This window comes from Grus americana, chromosome Z, assembly GCF_028858705.1.
Source record: "Grus americana isolate bGruAme1 chromosome Z, bGruAme1.mat, whole genome shotgun sequence".
NCBI lineage: Eukaryota > Metazoa > Chordata > Aves > Gruiformes > Gruidae > Grus > Grus americana.
Window position 1 is genome coordinate 81044459 of NC_072891.1, and position 21514 is coordinate 81065972.

The 21514-nt window shown below is 39.0% G+C and overlaps 1 protein-coding gene across 4 annotated transcripts in view; it reads right to left on the reverse strand.

Moving 5' to 3' along the window:
• The window catches only part of HAPLN1 (hyaluronan and proteoglycan link protein 1), a 70616-nt gene that overhangs the window by 13139 nt on the left and 35963 nt on the right, over positions 1 to 21514 (reverse strand). For 2 of the 4 annotated variants that reach the window (XM_054810472.1, XM_054810471.1), the window contains exons 2-3: positions 20677 to 20797; positions 8046 to 8417 (exon numbers count right to left, since the gene is read on the reverse strand). In XM_054810472.1, coding sequence (XP_054666447.1) covers positions 8046 to 8417; positions 20677 to 20776 — 472 coding nt within the window. In that variant the 5' untranslated portion in view covers positions 20777 to 20797. Of the gene's footprint in view, positions 1 to 8045; positions 8421 to 20676; positions 20798 to 21514 lie in introns of all 4 variants that reach the window. The other 2 variants (XM_054810470.1, XM_054810469.1) reach the window with 1 other exon arrangement.

The following is a 21514-nucleotide window of genomic DNA, read 5'->3' on the forward strand; positions in this document are numbered from 1 at the left end:
TTTTACAGTTGGCGTTAGCCCAGTCTCATAATAAGCTGAAATAAAACAGCATCAGAGAAGATCCAGCTCAGAATGTTTATACTCAAACATCTCTGTAGAACTAAGTGCTGTAGGATGGAGAGAGACTGAAGACAAGATAACACATGAGATGAGCCAAAAACTTCACACTGTTTTAAACATCCATTTTTCTATTTACTTTCTCCCTGCTGATGAATTCTCCTGCCTGTAACAAGTTCCTTGTCTCCAGGGCAATGTAGCATAGCATAGAGAAATTACATTATGGTCATGCAAGACTGTCACCATGCAACAAAGCCATTCTTCTTTCTGAACATTCAAACCTACTTTGGTGTCTATTTGACCGGTATCTTGACGTCTCCTGTCCTTCCCTTCTCTCTGTCACCCATCTATTGTCCAAGAAGTGTTATTTTTGTTAAACAAAATCTTTGTTATTACTAAACCTCAGTGACCTGGTCCAAGGAAATAAAGCATGCAAATGTAAACTTGGCAGGGTAATAATAAACAATATTTTGCTCTCCTTTAGCAATTAATTAGAGAGTCTGTTGAGGTTCTTTTCTTTTGTAAATCCTTTGTTAAAGGGCTTTTCAGTTATTAGCTGCTCTGAACTATAAAGCATGAATGTAATGTGACACAATGTGCTGTTAACTGTAACTTCATAAACAAAAGCTGTAGATGTTTCATATTTTTCTGGATCTCTGTTTTTCCTTCCTCCTCCACACCTCTCTTTTAAAATAATTATTCGTTCCTCCTCAGTGCTAATGGATAGAAATATCACTGGCTATAATAAAAATGTAGCAAATGTCAGGAGTCCAAGCTTTATTACTGTATTAGAAATCCAATACTTATTTTTTTTCCAGAATTACACTTCCCCAGACAACTGACTCCTTGTCCAGTACATGTATCTGATTTGCATATACATGTAAAAAGAACCCTAAAATCATCAGAGGTGGGTATTTTTTTAACCAAGATCTAAACTTACATACTTCTAAAAACCGAGCAACAGTTAATTGGAAACTCAGCAGATTTGATTACTTAAGGTTTCCAAAACCACTTTTTAAAAGGGGTTAAATATGTATGTAAATTTGTTACAAATCTATTTGAGTTTGACAGTTTGGAACATAATGTTTTAATAACATAAATATGCACAAAACTGTAATATTAGCTTTGGGCTATATTTGGGTAGACTGCATAGAAGCTGATTTTTGTTTGAGTTCATCTGCAGTACAAGCCTGCAACTGATTAGCATTAATTTCACCCTGCAGATGGGGGTGGTCATTGGTGATTTTGTAGAGAAAAATTGACTGTGTATGTGTTCTGCATAGCTTTGTATTTTCTTACATCTTTGTTCATTTTTTTTCTTCTTAATTTCCCTATCAAACCTAACTGAAATTCATAGTTAGATCTTACTATTCATCTTCCTTTTGTTACAATTCAGCAGTGCTGAACTTTAGTTAATTGCAAAGCATCTTCTTCAGTCTTGGATCTTATAAGCTGTCAAAAGATAATCCATCCCATCTGTTCTTGAATGGACAAAAGCTGTCCTGAGGCTTGTTACTGTTTCCAAACTACAGACTGAATCTAAACTCCCGACTCCAACCCTGTGTTTTGCCACTAGACAAAACACTAGCTTCCAAACGTTAACAAATTCAGCTTAAAAAATGGAGGAAGAAAAAAACTTCCAGCCTCAGATGGTTAAAATCTGGTTAGTTTGTGGGAAGACTGAGCTGAGGAGCCTTAACTTGACCTTAGCGATTCAGCTCCCTGCCCTAAGGAAGCAGCTGAACCACTTGTGGAGCCTGAATGGGGAATATTAATTTACAATATAGACTCACAGTGTGGCTCCTCTCCCAAACACACGGTTCTCCAGAACAGGTCCTACCCCCAGGGAAGGGTCTCAGAAAGAACCTGAGACACATCATTTCACCGGAGAAGAAATCTGCTAGCAAAAGAGTTGGGCTGGGTGAGGCTTGCTGTATGCACCTGTGACAATGCAATTGCAAGCCAGAAAATGACTGTTTTAATGGAAATTAGAATTTCTACCAAACTGGAACATAAGAACTGGATGTATAACATATCCTCCCCATATGCTTACCTGTATTTCCATGAATGCCTTATATTCACTTCTGCAAATGTACACCTCTGCTTCAGGAACTGTGGTTTTTAGGGAATGCGAAAGAGGTGGTATTTGTGTGTCCTCTGTAAGCGATTTGCATTTCAGAGTCTTACATGCAGGTAATCCCTAAAATTCAGTGCAAGTGCTTTGCATTTACTCAGTCTCTACAAACACATTGTCAGTGCAAGGAGCTGTAACAGTTACCCAAGACAACAAGGTGAGGAAATAACCTTAGAGAGCTCAACTCCTGTAACAATTTATGGGTGTCCATTAAGCCAACACTGTACACAATTAGCAGTTTTTAGAGTATTTACACATAGAACAAAATAACACAAATTTCTGTTGACCCATATGGAAAAAAAGGTCTTTTTACAGCCAGAGTAAAGACATGGGCTTCCTTGAGTTCTAGCCCAAACAGAAAAGTAAGTTTTCTTGTAGCCAGTGTAAACACAGGGTAACAGTAGGGTTTGCTATATTCTATACTGTAGGGTACAGTTTTATGCTGGCAGGTTCATATACTTGATGGCAAAATTTTCCATGCTGGATTTTTAAAATTCTGTAAAAAGTGGTAAGTCCCTCATTTTCCTTGACACTCTATCTCCATTTCTCTGCCTGCAGGATTGTCAGACATCTGATTGTTCAGCACAGACTCCATAGGTGGGCCACTATCTGCCATTAGGTATCAATCTCCCTAAAAATGAAACTGAAGCTTGAGGTGGTGTCCCTCCAGCCCGCAGCATCCCATAACCATGCTGCCAGTGAGGTTGCTTATTTCTGACAAATACAGGTATACAAACTAGACTCACCTGGCCTGAGGGTAGATTATTCCCTTATTTTTCTACAGCGTTCATGAAAATTTGGAGACTGTTGTCTTTCCTTGCTCTTCTTAGGCTAATTTGTCCTAATTCTTTTAGCACTTTCCTTTTGGGTCATCATTTCCAGATAATTTTTTTCTGGTGTATTATGAACTTTTTACTCCACCTGCATCTTTCAAGTACCATTTCTCACAGCACTTGCAAACACGGCTGTGTCTGCAAAGACATGATACCCTGTCACAGAAGGAATTACATTGGTCTGTCATGACTTACTCTTGACAAACTCCTGTTGTCTTTTACAATACTTTTTGTTGTCTTCTAGGGACCCACAAGTATCATGTCCTATAAAATCAGTTTTATAGTAGAGAGCACAACAGATTGTCATGCAAAGGATATTTAAAATAGCTTTTTGTGTATGAATGTAACAGCAACACACAGAAGAAACAAATATGACACACAGTATTAGGCTAAATCTGATTTCTCCTGCTGTGGAGAGCATGGAGTTGGTTTCACATCGGTTTCAGCTATGAATTCCCCATTGCTTACATCCAGCTTAAGTGCAAATGATGAGATTAGAAAATGATTGCTGTGACAATTTGGAAGAATTTGTTTATATGAAGCTTATGGATTTGTTTTATCTATTTTGAACTATAAAGTCTGTTTTTGAAAGAGATGTCTGTTCTTTTTCTAACTTTATCTTGGACATAAAGGCTAACATACCTCTAAGCAAGATCATAAAACCTGATGGGTTTTTTTGGTTCATGTGGAGCCACCCAAAGAGTTACCTTCTATCTTGAAGCAGCTTTCTACAGAGATTTTTAATGGCTTTATATAAATCTGCATGTTTCTGGTACTGTTGAAAGTACAAAGTAATTATTTTATAGCCTGTATTGCAAAACGAATGTGTTCAGTTATCACCGCTCCCTGAAGACAGAAACTATTAAAAAAAAAATCTAATAGACTAAAAATTTGCCTTTGGCAGTTTAGCATTGTTCGACTTTCTTTGTCAACTGGACCATGAATCTCATGAAGGAATAGTACACAAAATCTGTGCCTGAGCAGTATAACCATGGGCTGGAGCCTTTGCATGCCTGGGAAGCCAAAGCACACAAACCTGATGTAGTGAGATTCATTACAGTGCCTAGTATTTGTAAGAAAGGAAAACAGTAAAGCACTAACATAAAGAAAATTTAATGTAGAACAGTAGAACACCAACATAAAGAAAATTTAATGTAAGCTGAGAATTCTTTCTTTGCTTATGACTCAGGCAACAATATCTACCTGGCATAGGAGACCTTTTAATTTTTTAAGCTTTTGACTCTCAGAACATTTGACAAAGAGTTTAAAACTCATGATCTGTATTTTATGTCCAGGCAGAGGGTAAGGCCATTTCAGTGAGAAAATAGCTTTGGTGACAAGGCCAACATAAAAAGTGTCCTGCTCTCTACGGTACTTGACTTTTCTTGTAGCCCCGTGCCCAGACCAGCCTTCCTACCCTTAGACCAGTCCTTGTACTTAAGGCTACAAACAGGATGATAATCACGACATGATTTAATAGCTCTTAAAGCTGGTGGTTGTGAAATACTGCAGTGAATCCTAGTCCTGAGCTTTAGCTGCTAGACAGCACTGTCTTGCTAGTGTAGCGGGGAAATGATGTCGTTCTGCATTAAATAATAGTGAAGAAAACTTACCAAAAATGTGTAAAGTGTGCAACGAGCACCTACTGAATCTAACTGCAGTGTTTTTTCAAAGCTAAAAGTACCCAATTATTATGAACAGTTTATTTAATGACAATCCCAGGCAGCCTTTAAGTCTAATAAGAATAAAACACTACCACATTCGGAGAAGTAAAAAGGTCCATTGAGGTAGAGGTCAACTATTTTCACATTGATATATGAACATGCTTTCACCTAGCCAAAGCTATACTGTTTGTACAGTGAGCTCACATTGGAGCGATCAGATGTTTTGCACTGCTAGTGGGCATTTCTGGATATAAATGGCTTTGTTTTGCTGCCAATTAACATCCTTAGGGCCACCATCTCAGGACATCAGGCTATTGATGCAAATCCTTCCCACTATGAGATTAACCTTATTATTTATAACAGATGTAGAATGTTGGAATGGGCTGATATATTTTTATTTTTGTCCAAAGACTGATTTTGTTTTTCCTTGATCTGTTCTGCATTGCTCAAATACATGAAACAGCAATTAAAGCCAGGCCTACCTAAAGCGGCAGATGAGAGGAAAAAATAAGCACAGAGGCATGCAAACTTTCCATCCACTGTATATGCCCATTGAAAACATAACTGCATTTTAATCATTATAATTTTAGAAGAAAACTTCAATGTATCTTAGACCTAGAATCATTGGATTTAGTTGCCACAAGCAGGACTGACACTGACACATTCACTAGTTGTATCTCACTTGAAAGGTTGCATTTTACCATAAGGTTTTGCAAATGAAAGTTTCCTGACAGTTTAGGAAACATCACTTTATAATATCAGAAATGAACAGTCTTACACCTGTCCCATGTCTGACAAAAATCATTAAAAAGATATTGTTCATTACATTAGCCAGACACTAGTTAAAATATATAAACTTTCCTTTGAGCAGAGATTGGAACATATTTGGCTGAAGAAATATGATTCCTCCTATCCTTATGAATTTCCTTATTTTGGAGGTGGGGGAAACAGGAAGGAGTGGTGCTGTTGCACAAGATGGGCTGGAGCTGGCATACGTCAGAGGGAGACACTGCTTACAGTAACAGCAGTAAGAAAGAGAGGACAGTGTATATCAGGAGGTGGGACCCAGACCTTGTATCCAATGGGCTGGTGCTATGTCACGAAACAGCCGCAGTAAAAAAGGTAGAAAATCTCCTTTTTTCAGTTGTGTTACTGTATGCAGTAAAGAAAACATTTCTTGTTGCTTTCTTACTCTACTACCAATCAAATATTACCTCTCAAATGTGGATCTCTGCATGTGCACAAGTATTTGTACCAAGCTTCAGGCAAAACTTCCCAATCTGCCATTACAGCCATCAGCATCTGCCCTTCCCCAAGCACTCCTGGCACAGCAGGAAGCATTTGTACTGGAACATCCTCACTTTTAATAGCGGAAAGCTAATGAACTTTTGCTTCAGAGGCACAATGCTAAGTGGTACCAGATGATGTGTGGTGGGATGAGCACTTTAGATTTTACGCTGGCTCTGGCCCTTTTACATTGGCAAAAATACCATAACGCCATAAAATGCAAGGAAATCGCAGTATCTGAAGGGGAACAAGATATATAGATGTTTATCTGGAGTATCTTGAAGCCTGATAGAGGTATGTACTTAGGATGGAAGGAGACTGTCAGAAGAATATTATGGAACTATTGAGCATCCTCGCAACCCAGGTACGGGCTCCAGGACCGTCTGTCTGCACAGCAGCACAAAAGAAGATGATGTGCTGGGGTCAAACACAGCTAAACAGATGCTGCATGTTTCTGACCTGGATTATGTAGTGTTTTCTATTCCTCACGTGCAGTAAATAGCAGCACTTAACCACATTTTTATTTACATCCTTATTGTCCGGAAACCACCCTATGTGGTGGATCATGCTTGTCCCCTGGGGCTGCCCATCTCATAAGGTGTCTCTCAATCACAGGGCCCATACCTGCAGCCTGGGCAGCCGACCAGAGCCTTGCTTTCACTTAGCTAAGCTGAGCACGCCCAGCAGAAACTGCTCTCCCTTCAGTAGCTTGTCTCAATGACAGCAGCTGCAACGAGCAACCACTGCAGTACCGAGCAAAGAGGAGGCTGAACACACCAGAGCCTTTGGCTAGCAAAGAAGAATAAAGTAAAGTGCTTTTTCCTCCTACTTATTTCTGTCTTCACTGAAAACTATTTTAGAGAACTTAAACAGGACACGTATATGTGCAGTTTTCTTTATCTCCTAAGTTTCAAAAGAACAGTGTGCATTCTTATTAGTGAGGTGAAACAACCTAAATTGACTATCCTGCTGACATGGAAACTGTGCAGGACCTTTCTGAACTCAGAAATTGAAGATTTCAGCAGCTCCAACCAGGAATGGAAAAATAGATGTAAAGAAGTAAGCTAAGTCCATGACATCTATTTGGTTCTTAGAACCAACCACTCAGCCAGCCTTATTGTGCAGGGTACCATCATAATGTACAATAACCTTTGATGAAAGAGTCATATATTTCACCTGTTTACAGGTGTGAGATCCAGGGGTTTGATTTTCTTCTTGTCTTTTCTATTTTCTTCCTAACTACTTTTCATAGATAACATGGCTTCTATGAAGTTCTCTCTGGCACACACTTCCTGGAAAGTATAAGGGTAAGGTAGACATCTTCATGCAACTTTTAGTTTCCTGCTGAGTTCAGTGCAGGGCTTTGGGGGAAAAGACCAAATGCTGGCTTACACGCACTGAATCTCATAAAATTTATCTGAGTTTCATAAAAGTAAAGGAAAGCTGAATTTCTGGTCCTCTTTAAACCTGTTTCACTAATTTTTCTAATGCTTCATACTCTACTTTTTTCAAGAATATTAATGAGGGAAATGACTACAGACTACATGTAGGAGTTGTCTCAGCAGGCAATATAGAGATCTATTTTATATAATTGTAAGGCTGGAAAAAACAAAACCAATGTCTCTGGAAAAGTACTTTAACATTTTTCATCTTTGTAAGAAGATTTGTATTTGCTTGATAATCTAAAATGTCCTGAAGTTCTGTAAAGTGGCTACTATGGAAATATTTAATATAATTCTTTCTAAGTCTACTGTAAAAGCATGCACTTCTGTAAAGTGATAGGAGCAAATTAAAAACATATGGAGTTCTTCATACTATGTTTGATCATACTATTTTGGCTCCCCTCACATCAGGTCTCACTGGGAGCTGAATATGCTGTAGGCTAGCATAAGTTATAGAAGTCCTAATGTTCTTTTAATTTATGATCAAGATCCCCAGAGCACAATGAATCCCACTTCTCAGCTTGCTGTTATCACTGATAATACAATATCAGCTGTAGTAGGAGAAAAAAGCAGGTATTCCTTAACACCAGGCAAATCTGAACGTAAGTATAATTCAGATGTTACCTACCTTGCAAATTCAGAGTTACAACTGCTGTATCGTCCTCTAATCCTTCAATCACCTCGCACTTGTATCTCCCGTAATCCTCCAGTATTATATTTGTGATTATGAGAGAGGCATCGTTTTCACTGCTTTCCCTCAGAAACACTCTGCCTTGGTAGTTTCCGTAGCTCTTTCTGTGGTGTCCCATTGCAACAAAGACGTCCACTTCTTTGAGGTAATCTGAGGTGAGTTTGGTCCACTTGACCCGGATTTTGTGGGTTCCTGAGCCAGCTGTTGATGTGTGTTCATGATAAAATTTACATGGCAGTGTGACATTGCCACCCCGGTGTGAGAAGATTTTAGCTTGCTCTGCTACCACAAGTAGGCGGGGTCCATTTTCTGCTAGGATTCAAGGAGAAAAACAAAACCAAGAATTAGTCTGCAATCTACCTTTTACAAAATGGATATGATCAATGCCATAACAACCATCAGCTATATTATATATTAGGTCTGCAGGATCATTTCCTGGCACTCATTTTATACCTGCACATTAGTAGGGTGTACAAACTAGTTACATACAATTATTTACTTAGCTGTAAGGATATCTGTGTGTGTTCTCTCCCACACAGGCAGAGAGGCAAACAGGTTCACAGCATTGCCCTCCCCATATAGGCAGAGGTCATCCTATGTACTCCATACTTGTGAGTTGTATAAATACATTTACAGAGTTGTATAGCTGGTGGATGAATGCCATCATCCATAAAAGGCTTCACACAAACATCCCATATTCCCCTGAGGGTTGTCCAAGAGCTGTCTATCAATGCTCTAATTTTTTTAATAATTCAATTTTTATGTATGGACTAAGCTTATTCAGGCAGCAGCTACAAAGTCCCTCATGATCCGGGATGCAGTGAATCACACTCATAAAGCAGAAAAACCATTACTGTATCAAATAGCACTATTTATATTGACACAAAAAGTGTCAGAATAATTCTAAAATGTCTCATTTTTGAATTTGAGTTCCTCTTCTGACATACTTCCCCCAAAGTAAGGAAGTCCAATTTATCTTCAAATGCAAAATCTGGTCCTCTCCTGCCCACTTTCCTCATCATCTCAATCTGTTTTTTCCTTATCTGTTGTCCTCATCTCCTTTAAACTCATTGCTATTTTATCTTTGATATTTTGATCTCACTTTTCACAGAAACCTGTGTTTGGCTGGCTCCTCTCCTCCTCACCTTCACCACAGACTCCCTGCTCTCTTCTCTCTCTAGCAGGTCACTATGGCTGATGTTGCTCTATGAAATCACTATGTTTAGGACGTTCGACTTGAGCAGGTGCTCGCTTCCAACCGTAAATCTCTGGGGCTTCTTTGACAGGTTGTGCTGCCTTGGGAAAACCCTGGAAGGCACAGGTTCCATGGTGGCAGTCAGCGGATGTATCCAAAAGTGAGAATATTTCCTTCTTTCAGTACCTCTCGTGTCTCCTCTTGTGCACAGTTTGCAAAATTGATTTAGCAAGCTCAGCGCTTCTGTAGATATTGCCATCCTCTATCACTGAGACACCGACCGAAACTAGCAATGAATCACCAGTGCTCTGCTCGCTGGGAAAAGAATTCCTGACCTCACTCTACATAACAGATTGTGAAGAAAGACTTCATAACCTACAGGAAAGCTGGAGAGGGACTGTTTATCAGGGAGTGTAGTGACAGGACAAGGGGGAATGGGTTTCAGCTGAAGGAAGGTAGATTTAGATTAGATGTTAGAAAGAAATCCTTCCCTGTGAGGGTGGTGAGGCCCTGGCACAGGTTGCCCAGAGAAGCTGTGGCTGCCCCTGGCTCCCTGGCAGTGTTGAAGGCCAGGCTGGATGGGGCTTTGGGCAACGTGGTCTAGTGGAGGGTGTCCCTGCCCATGGCAGGGGGTTGGAACTAGATGGGCTGTGAGGTCCCTTCCAACCCAAACCATTCTGTGATTCTATGAACTCCCTATGTGTGATCAGCAAGTCAATGTAACAGCCTAGAAATGTGATTCCAGGCTCTAAGGCTCAGTCTGGCGCTCTCTGACTTCAGCAAAAGCCAAGGCTAACTTCCCAAATTTGGGGGCTGCTGAGGCGCTGACCCTATGAAGGCTAGCAGCAATTTTCTGCTGGCATCTGTGGGGATGGATCTGGATTGATAGGACAAAACCATATAAATGCATGCAGAAATGTCAGAGAGAGGTGTGGATGACTGAAGGAGGGCAGGACTGGGATGGAGATGGGCTGACAGATGAGGTGTCAGAGATGAACCCATCAGGGAGCATCCCACCTGGCCAGCTGTCCACAGCACTGCAAAAACCTGTGGTTCAGGGAAATGTAAGGATCTGTAACTCATAAATGTCTCCAGGCAGTCCAAGACTTCTAAGTCCTATTGACAGGTCTGCTGGCTAAATGATATATTCACCTAAACTGCAGTTTAAGCCTGACTTCACTATTTGACCATGTTTGCTACACTAAGCAGCAGCAGAAACCCCAGGGTATGCAGCATTTTATGATTATGTGGACATGTTCAGTGTGGTAATTGCAAAGACAAGCTCGCTAAGTGCAAACTTGCATCTGCTTAAGAAAAACAGGTATCCCAAACGTGTAGTTCTTTGTCAGGAGATGCTGTGTTAAGAGCATTGCTATTACTCACACAGGACAGACTAGCCAGGGCACCAGCTTCCTCAAGAATGAACAAGCTTGAACACTGCAAGTTGTTTTACCAGGATGAAAGACCTTCCTACCTAGCAAAAAATCATTACTGTAGAGCAGATCACCTGCAGCCCCACATAACTGGTTTTCTTTTTCACTGTCCTTCTTCCCAGAGGTGAGCAGAGGCTCGGGGCTGCTCCGATAACCCATCTTCCACCTTTCAGAAGAGAGCATCCAAGGAGAGAGGTGATCTGAGGCAAGGCACCATGGAAAGTGTTGCTAACACTGTTTCCACAGGACAAGGAGAAGGAAGAACATGAAGGCAGCCAGGATGGTTTGTCAGCAAATTCCCCCGTTTCCTTCAGGGACAAAGATGTTCCACAGACTTCTGTCCACTTGGGAGGAGACATGTTATGCTTTGGGGTGTTTATTACCAAGAAATCTGAATCAGAGCTCAACTATGTTGGGTCTTTAATATTGAAACAGTCAAGTTAATAAATATTAGCAGAAAGGACTGGGGCAGGAGGGAGAGTCTGACTCAGGCTGCTAACACTCGCTCTTTCTAACAACAGCTAGACTGTGCCAGCAAGACCTGGAGCCTTGCCCAGAGCACTGTCACCTCTGACTCCAGCGTTAGCATCCTAATGAGGTGGTGTACTTCTCTCCTGGCTGCTTCCCACCTCCTCTGGCCCTTTGCAGCAGCCATTACCTGAGTTTATGTCTCAGTAAGTGTAAAGAACAGAGGAGGTGGGAACCTGGGAAAGGAAAGCATGGCTTTTCTCAGACTGGAACATCTCCTACATCCCTGGAGGTTCAAAGTGAGATACGAAACTTGAATTACACCTCCACTCCCAAGTTTTCTAAAAGCTTTTTTTTTTTTTACAGAAAAAGAGATGATGTGCCTTTCTCTGGCAAGACAGAAAATAACATTTCTGCTGCTCCCAGACCTAGAAGAGGAGGAAGAATCTCTGGCTTTCAAGGAAAAGCAGATGCCAGATTGGGGAATGCTGCATAATTTCTTTTTGGGCTAGAAGACATGCAGAAGACATGTAGGCAGCAGGGATTAGGGATTAAAAATGAGATGGCTTGGGGTTTGGCAAGAGGTCTTTATTATCCAGCAGCCAGTGAGAACCAGGGCCAAATTCACCCAACTGCATATTTTTGGGAGCATGGCAAAATGAAAAGGTCCTGGTCTTTCTGGAGTTGACAGAGAAGGAGTTAAAAAAAACCCAAACGACCAAAACACAACAAAGAAAAAATGACCAAACACAGAGCAAATCAGAATGTAAATGAATATGCTGTGAAAGTCAGCTTAAATGAGGGATGAGTCCTGCTTCCTGGGTTACCTTAATACAACAAGCAATGATCTGTTGTGAAATGGTGATCTGATCGTGGAAGTTGGGGTAAACACTGTTTTAAAGGCTTGTCAGAGTGGCTTCCCGGCTGCTTTCCTTGTGAGGTTTCTGACAAGGCTGCCCCTTCTGAATAAAATTATCTCTGTATCTAAATGGCAGGAATATCTAAAAGATGAGTGCAAGAAGGAAAAAGATGGGACATGCGAGTGTTATTACAGACTCTAGCATACTTGAAGAAGACAATACTTCTTCTTCCCCAGAATTACTTTCTTAAGAAGTACCATCAGAGAATTTGTAAGGTGAATGGCCAAATAACTATAAACTCCGCAAACCCCAGATAATCCCTTGCTAAACAGTTCTCTGCAACAGGACGGTTTGGATCTTTGCTGGAGACAAGACAGACCACATGCATGGCCACTCAAGAGCCTCATATGGTGGACTAACAGTGAGGAGTGTGCTGGGAAACCTCCAGATGCTCCTGCTGTTGATAACAGAGATGGCAACAGCCTGGTTATTGGCTCTGGTCTCAGCTCTGACTACAGAAATGGGATGAGAAAGCTTTGCTGGGTGGGATTTTCACCCTTCCAAGCATATTTTGCCTTGTAAGACAGGCAGCAGTCTAGCTGTCAGTACAGAACCAGGCACCACTGGTCACTAATTTGCCGTATTTTTTCCACTTCTGTTTCCTTACTATCGATCCTGACAGGCTGTGGCCTCTTGTTAATCCTCTTGGTGTGATTAGATGGACGACAAAGGCAACATAATGCAAAACCAGCTAAGCTAGCTAAGAATGAGTTTGTCCAAATTGCAGAAGCTATTCAGCTGCGTGGGATAACACACAACTCTGGGAGCTGCTTTTCCAAGCTGTAGGGAAAGGCTGCCTGCCACAAATGAAAACTCATTTGGAAACTTGCTATGTGGGTCAGCTTTGCTGTACCTTCACGGTGCCAAATCAAGCAGGTAAAAGTGTATCTTGCTACCTTAAGTAATAAGGCACAGGTAGCAGCACGCTATCCACCTCTGTTTTATTCTCCATCTCTCTGAATGCTATGCAATTAGCACTGCTGTTCTGTTTGTCATTACTTTGTACACATCTAACCTTGACTTCAGTGTGATTCCCATTTCAAGGACAGTAAGTAGACTTACTCTCACACTGCGAGAGCTCTCAATTCCATCTCACCTGCTGGCTTCTTGGTTTAGTTCCAAATTTTACTGCTGGACACGTATTCAGATTTGTTTGTCTTTTCAGGTTTTTTTCTTGGCATGGGGTTTTCTTGTTCTTTTTTTTTTTTTTTTTTTTTTTTCCCTTTTCCCCTCTTAACTGGCTTCTGCGCTAAAGAGTAATGGCAAGCCAGGTTTGGAAGGCCAGGAACACAGCGCAGGACAGAGAGGATGAGTCACACCACAACGCTTGGAAAAGAGCTTTATCCACTTTATCCATCAGAACTGTCCAGAAGCTTATGCTGACCTGGCTACGAAACTTGATTATTCCCAGATTTTAATGGACTAACTTACAGATCAACAGTGGAGGAAAAAAATGTGCATTTTTAGAGGAAAAAATAATAAGTCAGGGATCACTTCATAGATGTGTTTTGTCAGAAAATTCATGTATTGCCTAACTGTTCCATGCTGTTAACAAGCCATTAGGTTAATAACACCATGTGCTATCCTACTTTAAATAAACACAGAGTTGTTTCTTGCTTTCCTGTAGTGTTACCAGGGACTTGAGCATAATTCTCATGCTAAAAAAGTCTCACTCTCCCTATAACAGTGGCATGTTTTGTTATCCTACCATGCTTATTTAAAAACCAAAAATAATTTCTGTGATAACAATAATTCCCACTTGCTATAATATGTACAGAATGTGTTATAGATATACACAGATATGTATGTAGTACTTAGAGAATCTGAAGGGAAAAATGTGAGGAAGAATTATGATCACACATTTTTCCACATACTTTTCCTACTACATTTTTATCTAACTAAGTTTTAACCAACTACCTTCTTACTTTTGTTTTGGAAAAAAAAAAAAATCAAACTTTTATATATCAGCTGTAAGACTAGAAAAAGCTGTTCTTATTTGGCCCGAGCATTAATGTCATTTTGTTTATATCACAAGAAAGAAAATAAAAGCATCAAACTCCCATGTTCCTACCTCTAAACTGACAGGATAAAATACTTCCTACACATTACTTTTAAGTTTTGACGTACAACCGGTAAGAGAGATGCTAGATAAATCTTAGTTAAAAAGTTCAGGTACATGGTTCCAAAACTAGTGCAGGTAAAAATACCCATTTTATAAATGGTAGAGAAGAAATCTGTCTCTCCAACATAGAGATGACAAGATTGAGGAAAAACATTTTTCAGCCGATCTCATCTACTCAACCTGAGTAATAGGTTGGGGAGAATTGTTAAAGGCCCATATTAACTCAAGTTTATGTTTCTAGGAGACCTAACAACACATAAAACCATCAGGGAAATAACAGACTTCGGCTCTTCTAAAATATTGCTACCTTTTGCCTTAAATAAATTTTAAGTATGTGTTTACTTCAGTATAAATAAAGAAATTGCATGAAGATCAGGCCTCATAGAGCAGAATAGAACACAAATCATGACAATGTCTCTGCACCTCTTTTGCACAGAAAGAAATCCCCATGGGTGACATTGAGACTGTTTGACAAAACCAAGATATCACATAGAACCAGTGAGGAGCTCTTCCAGTTCTTTAATTACCTTTAAATGCCATATATATGGAATTAGACTGATATGGCAAGTAAAGAGTAATTAGTAATTTAATTTATGTTTAATGAGAATCCTTATGCTTCTGTAGTAATTTTTCACAATCCAAATATACTGGTATCTATCATTTAAGGTCTATTCCAGAATATGCAGTCCTGAATGCCTTTAATGAAACCGACATGCCAAGAGGAGGCGAGGTTGCTCTTTGCTGACATTTCTATTACATGCTGTTGCAACATGCCATGCTCTGAAGAGGAAAGCAAGTTGTGTTGATGTAAAAGAAGCATCTCAGTTATAAGAAAGGACTGCAAAATGAATCATGACATAATCTCAAGTGTCCTGAATGGTAACAAACTAGTGTGAAATTTTAAGTGGGGAAAAAAAAAGCAAGAATATGGAAAGAAATAATAGGTAACATAGGAAAATGCAGAAAGGTGGACCAAAGGAAGAAAGTCAAAAGCAAAGTGGAAAAGCATGAAAGCAAGAAGAATTAGTGTAAGAGGTAAAATCAGTAGTGCACCTAATCTCTTATCATGTTTTTGGCTAGTCCAGCAAGTCTATGCAGCTTCTTTCTCTCTGTTCATTGTGGCTTGTTTTGAAGAAAAGGAAGTGGATTGTGAATAAAGCTCGTTAACATGGAGAACAAGTTGGGAAAAGATTTATTCTGCTTTTGTTACTGATTGATGGATTTAACCTTTTTTTTTTTTTTTGATAGGACAATATTAGAAAGTTTTCTGCTCATTCCATATTGACATATTTCTTGGTATGTATAAATATATCTGCACAGACTTCTTGGTAGGCAAATGGGTGTATCCTTGTATCTGAAGGGTAAAGAAATGTTGCATAACATAAACTCACTTGTATTCAAGGAAAAGCTAAAAAGGTAAAGGTCAGTCCTTTTCAAATCAAACTTTGTATTCTCTTCGCTGGCCTTTCTTGTTGTATTTCTAAAACCTGAACAAACTAGAAGCATATGTTAAAAGCTCCTGCCACCCTTAAGTAATTAACTTAGCAATTACTGTAATGGCTTAGTCAACTTTGTTTATTTTGCAGAACAGCTACACACAGAAGAATGCTCTTATCTCTAAAGGCTACTCTGCCTCTTTGAATAATTGGTCATCAACTAGCGCTATGAATAGATGAGACAGATATTCAAAGCTGAGCATTGAAAAGAGTCATCTTCATCTCCATGGGTCACAGAGTCCTTCCCATATCTTGACTTCAGAGAAAAATCCGAGTAACTACATTGATATGCTTACAGTACTATTGTTTTCTTGTTGTGGACACTTATGCGGCTAGGGTAAACTTTTGTCCCATTTTCACAATCACCAGATGATTTCATTTAGGATAATGATTTTTTCTAAAGAGTGAAACTGGTATCCCCTAAGGCACATACGGTTTATTGCGGGGGGTGAGGGGTGGGGGGTGGGGAGAGTGAGGGGGACAATAATTAATCTCATATAGTTCTCTCATTTGCCTTTATTGACAAAAGTTAAATTGGAATGACTTTTGTATGCAGATAAACTACAGAGAGGAAGGTGATATGGTCAAACAGGCTGGGATAAGAGAGCAGCCTACGGGCTTCAGGAAAGGAAATAAAGTCACAGAAGAGAGAAAATGCAGTTTTAGATATTGCATAAATTTTGTTCGTACATATTGGAATAAAAACAAAGAAGAAAAGATGTAAACAAAAGAAGTGGGCGAGAGGAAAGAAGCAGAAAGGAATACTGGTAAAGATTGGGGGTAAAACTGTCTAGCAGATGAAAAATTTGACTGAGGTCCAGTTTCACTTTATTAACCAACAAGGGGAGAACTAGGAACTAGAGCTGACACCGTCAGCAGGAACAGACATATTCATGAAGCCAGTGACTCATTTCTAAGAAAATTGAAGGATTTAAGAGAGAACATGATATCTCTGCCTATTACAGTGTTATAGAGGTTGGCAAGTGTTTGGTAAAGCTAAAGAAATCCACAGTTTCAAGACAGTGGACATCTGAATGACAGAGCTCTGTGTTCATAAAAAGCAATGACGTGTCGGTATAATCAGAGAACAACATGATTTATGAAACACTGTTCGCTCTGGTTAGCAAATGCCAAGTCTTTGTACTAATGGAGGGGCAGGAAAGTTGGGTAACTAGATCTTCTGGTTCCTGACACAGCTGTTTAGGGAGTCAGAAGCACACTGAAATAGCCGTCAGACTGTAATACAGTATTAATAGGTGGCTGCTCGTTAGGAAGGCCGAATGAAAGATAAAGGTGATGAGGTGGCACTGTACATTAGTGCTTTAGCAGGTTGTGAAGAAATAAGAAATGATATTGAGGACAAACGGAGCATAGATCAAAAGCATGTCAGGAAGGACTGTAAAAGATCTTACTCTAGCAGTGAAAAAAGCCTTTTAAACAGGTATAGGTTCATTGTGGAGTATGGAGTCACTACACAGATAGAGGTGGAAGACAACGGAGAAATGTCCCAACTGTTATATTAACAAATCCACTCTTTTTAATAACATTGGTTTTGATGCTCTGAAAGTATGATGTGTTTTAAAGTATATGAGTGCATTGATATGAAATGAAAACATAAAGATGAAAGCTGAACTCAGAAAATAGGCTGTTCAAAGAAAAGGGTAGAAAAGGGTAGAAAAACTCACAGCCTGAAGTACTGACGTTACTACTGACACTTGGTATGGCAAACCTGATGGCAGAGATACTAGCTCATCTATTGCTTTGAGAACGGTACCATGTGTTTCTGAACAACAGCAAAATAACAAATATATGTAAGGAAAGTAATTTAACTATTAACAGGCTGATTAGTCTGACCTCAACAGCAAACAGGACCTTCGAACAATTTTTGAAGAAAAGTTGTTGAAGAACAGAAAAAGAGTAAGTTACTAAAAGAGGGACAAAATGCAGGTGATGCTTACCAAAGGGTGTCAGACTAATTTGATATCATTGGTATAATAAAAATAAATGTATAAGGCCAGGGAAATGTAATGTATCAATTGCTTGGAGATCAGGGAAGGAAGTGAGATGGGAAATACAGGAAATTAGACAGGCTGCAGAAAATCGGTGTTACGGTAGAAACTTCGCTAAGTGTCTAAGAACTAGATACAGAGGAGTTAGCAATTGATTGGGCTGAAACATAACTGATTAGCCCAGAAAAAGTCTAGTGAACGCTCTCCAGTATAATTTTTGAGACTCTTTAATATTTCCACTAATTTTACCTTATAAAGTAAATGTGACTATCAAATTGATATATTTTCACATGGCATATTAAGCATCCCTGAAGGGAGGAAAATGGATATTTATAATGTTTGAAGACAGAAGGGTGGAAAAAGTATGATGTCATTTAATACTGAAGGCATAATCTAGATTTTTATGGCCTATTATGAAGAATTACTGATATAAACCTTGTTAATTGCAAGTGAGAATCTGGGATAATGACTCCTAAATATTGTTTGTCACAATAGACTATTGATCAGCACTGCAGCATGGCTGGGAAGAGTACAGATTTGATCCATGGTATGAAAAACAAAGCATTATTAGTTGGGAAAAAAATACCAGCCTTAGATCGCATCTGGAATAAAATCCTGGCTGGGTGCATTCAGGAAGTATGAATTCAAACAAGAACAAGCGTAGGGGTGAACTACTAACATTAACAGGCAACTGGAGGGTATACACTTAGAGAAGAATTTGAAAAAGTTTACTCAAATGACAGCTGTGATGATATGGTGTTATCTTATTAATGTTTTAAAGTGAACATCAAAGAAGAAAAACTGTTATTTGAAGCTAAGGAGCAATGCTAGGAGAAGCATAACGCCATACAGTGGCTGTGAATAAACATGGAGAATTAGGAGAGTGTTTTTCATATCAGAAAAACTGGGTCCAAAACTACCTTGTAGTAATGAGATTTGAAACTCAGCTTTTTCAAAAATTAAACTAAACTTACAGGAGATTACATGATGTAAAAAAAAAACAATAGAAGATGGATTAGTTCATTGCCTCAGGAGATCCCTTTCAGCTCTGTGTATTTGACTACACAACATCTATCCTCACCTTTTGTAATCCCAAGGCATTCCAAAGCATGCAATCCAGGAGGAGATTAGCTGCACATCTCTTGGATTTCAGCTGTGGAGGGGGATGCTGCACTCCTTAATGTAATATAAAATACCTTTTGTATGAAACTATAACACATGTGTTCCACAGGCTTTCCTGATTTCCAGCTTGTTTTCAGGGGTAGATCATCTTATGTGTTTATGCACCATTGGGCAGAGCAGAATCCCAAGCCTGATGGGATTCCACAGTGCAGAGAGGAATGGAAGAAATCAATAGTAAAAATGCCAATTTTTGAACAGTTTTATTCTTTTTGATTTGTGGTCTGTGTATTTCAGAGCCTGAATCAGCTGATGTACAAAGATCATGGTAGAGCTCAATTTTAAGCTTTATCCAGCTTTCCTTGAAGGAATAAACTCTTGAGGTTCAGATGAGTTTTCATGGGTAGGGAGAATGGTCCATCTTGAAACTTTTATCAGCTTTAAGCTATTTAGCACTTGCAGACTGTACTGTACACATGCTGAAGGACTAGTAAATGATTTGCAAATTACATTAAACCACTGGCTAAGCAAGTTTAACATACACAGATTAAGGAAAAATAATTTTGATTTGTTTTAATTATTTCCACTAATTTAATCTTCCAAAAAGAGAAATAAAGTTCATACATAAGAAACTGCATTATACAAGGAAAGGCAAACTACATGTTTATTCGACTTCGGTGTCAAATTTGAAATTTATGCTGGGGAACAAATGTTCATCATTTCATGACAGTGATATGTCTTCATTTTGATATAACACATTCATTTGACCTTCATCCTGTGAGTTTCCTTAGAGTGCAACCAGCTATCTGTTATTCTTTATTTGACCTTGACAATCCGAGTGCCTGTTTTGATAGGTGCAGGGTACCTTTAACTTCTGTGACTTCCCTGTGAACTTCTAAATGTTCAGGCTTTTCAGGCTTTCTTAGTAACCTGCCCTAACTTGGTAATTCATATTTACATGAATACTGAAATAACAGAATTTGCCAGCTGTTGAAAGTAATCAAACTTTAAAAAGAGAGAGAACAATAATTCTGCCTATCTTAATTTTGCAAGATTAATATTAGACAGCCGCAAGAAATACATAAACGAAAGCAAGAAAAACTGTTAGTTCTGCCTGTCTTTACTGCATAAATCCCCTGTTTTTTCTTATACAGGATGACCCTCAATGACTGAAGCTGAAACCAAAAAAACAGCTGCATTGTACTGCAGATTCAAATCCTGCTACAGCTATAAGCTCTAGGATTCAAACATGAACCAAGCAGGATTATGCAGAAGGCCAGTATAATACTCAGTGTGAATTAAAGGTATGAGGAAAGACACATTTCTCTTGGGGTAAGCTACTTTTTTCTTTTTTTTCCCCTGGTTTAAATTGCCCAGTTATGATCTCAGATATGCTGAGCTTTTTTAAACAACAAGCAGCAATAATTTTCTGTAATGTGAAGAACCATGCATGATAGTCTTAAAATCAAATATATTCCATATTAAACTAAAGGTATTTCAAGCCAATGCAGTTGCTTATTACTTTAGGATGCATGCTTTTTTTCTTTATCTTAAATCATGCTATACTTTACTCAATATTTGCAAGGTTGTGACTAAGTGCTATTAAACAGTGAAGCTTTCATTTTTTTTACTTTACTTAGGAGCAATAATAATGCAACAGAACCAGAAAAGAAAAGGTTTGGTCACCAGTAATAGTAGTATTTAAAAAACCGTGCAGCAGAATAAAAAAATAAGGATCATTAAGCACATTATTCTGTTTCTCTCAGCTATTTGAAGATACTGGCATTTTCTCATGTATTTCCTTACCTTGAACGTGAACAATTCTTTCATGCTCCAGACTTGAGTTGTTAGGATGAGGTTCAGCCCAGCAGACAGAAATCAGCACCAGAAAAAGTAGGCTCTTCATCTTTATAGTCAATCTTCTTCACTGCAAGGGCATCACATACAAAGAGGCTTGTGAATTTTTGGAAACCTTTACAGTGTTGCACCGCACAACTTGTTACAGGATTCATCTTATGAGTGATCTATAATATATTTAACCCACTCAGCTGAAACAGTTACAGCAGCTACTAATTTTTTAGGCATAAAGACTGGACCTTTTTAACATGTACTTTCACTAAATGAAACTGGCAATCCATATATAACTCTGCCTATGCAGAAATACAACATGAAAAAATAAAAGCACACACACAAATATCCATAAACCAAACTCCTTGCAAGACCATATGTAAGCAATACCTGTGTTTCAAAAAATGTTCTAACGTACTTTTGCTTTTCCAGACCTGCTCTAGATCTGGTCTGTAAATACACTTAAACCAATCAAAGCCATCACCATATCTATGTCCACTGCATGATGCAATCTGCTGGTGATAGATTTTTTCAAGATTAAAACAATCTTCTCGTAGGTTTTGGCATTTCAACTAAGACTGCAAGTTAACTTAGCAGTCAGGGTGGTAAGTTTGCTTGAGTTAAGCAGTAAAGATGACAAAACATTTCTTAGGCTGACTAGAAAGATCTATTTTATTTCAGATTCACTTACCATTTTAAAAGATGCCTAAATACACAATGAAATATTTGAAACCATGCACAAAGTAGGTTAGAGTTGTATATGCTACCACTGCAGTTGCCCTGATTGATTTTTCAT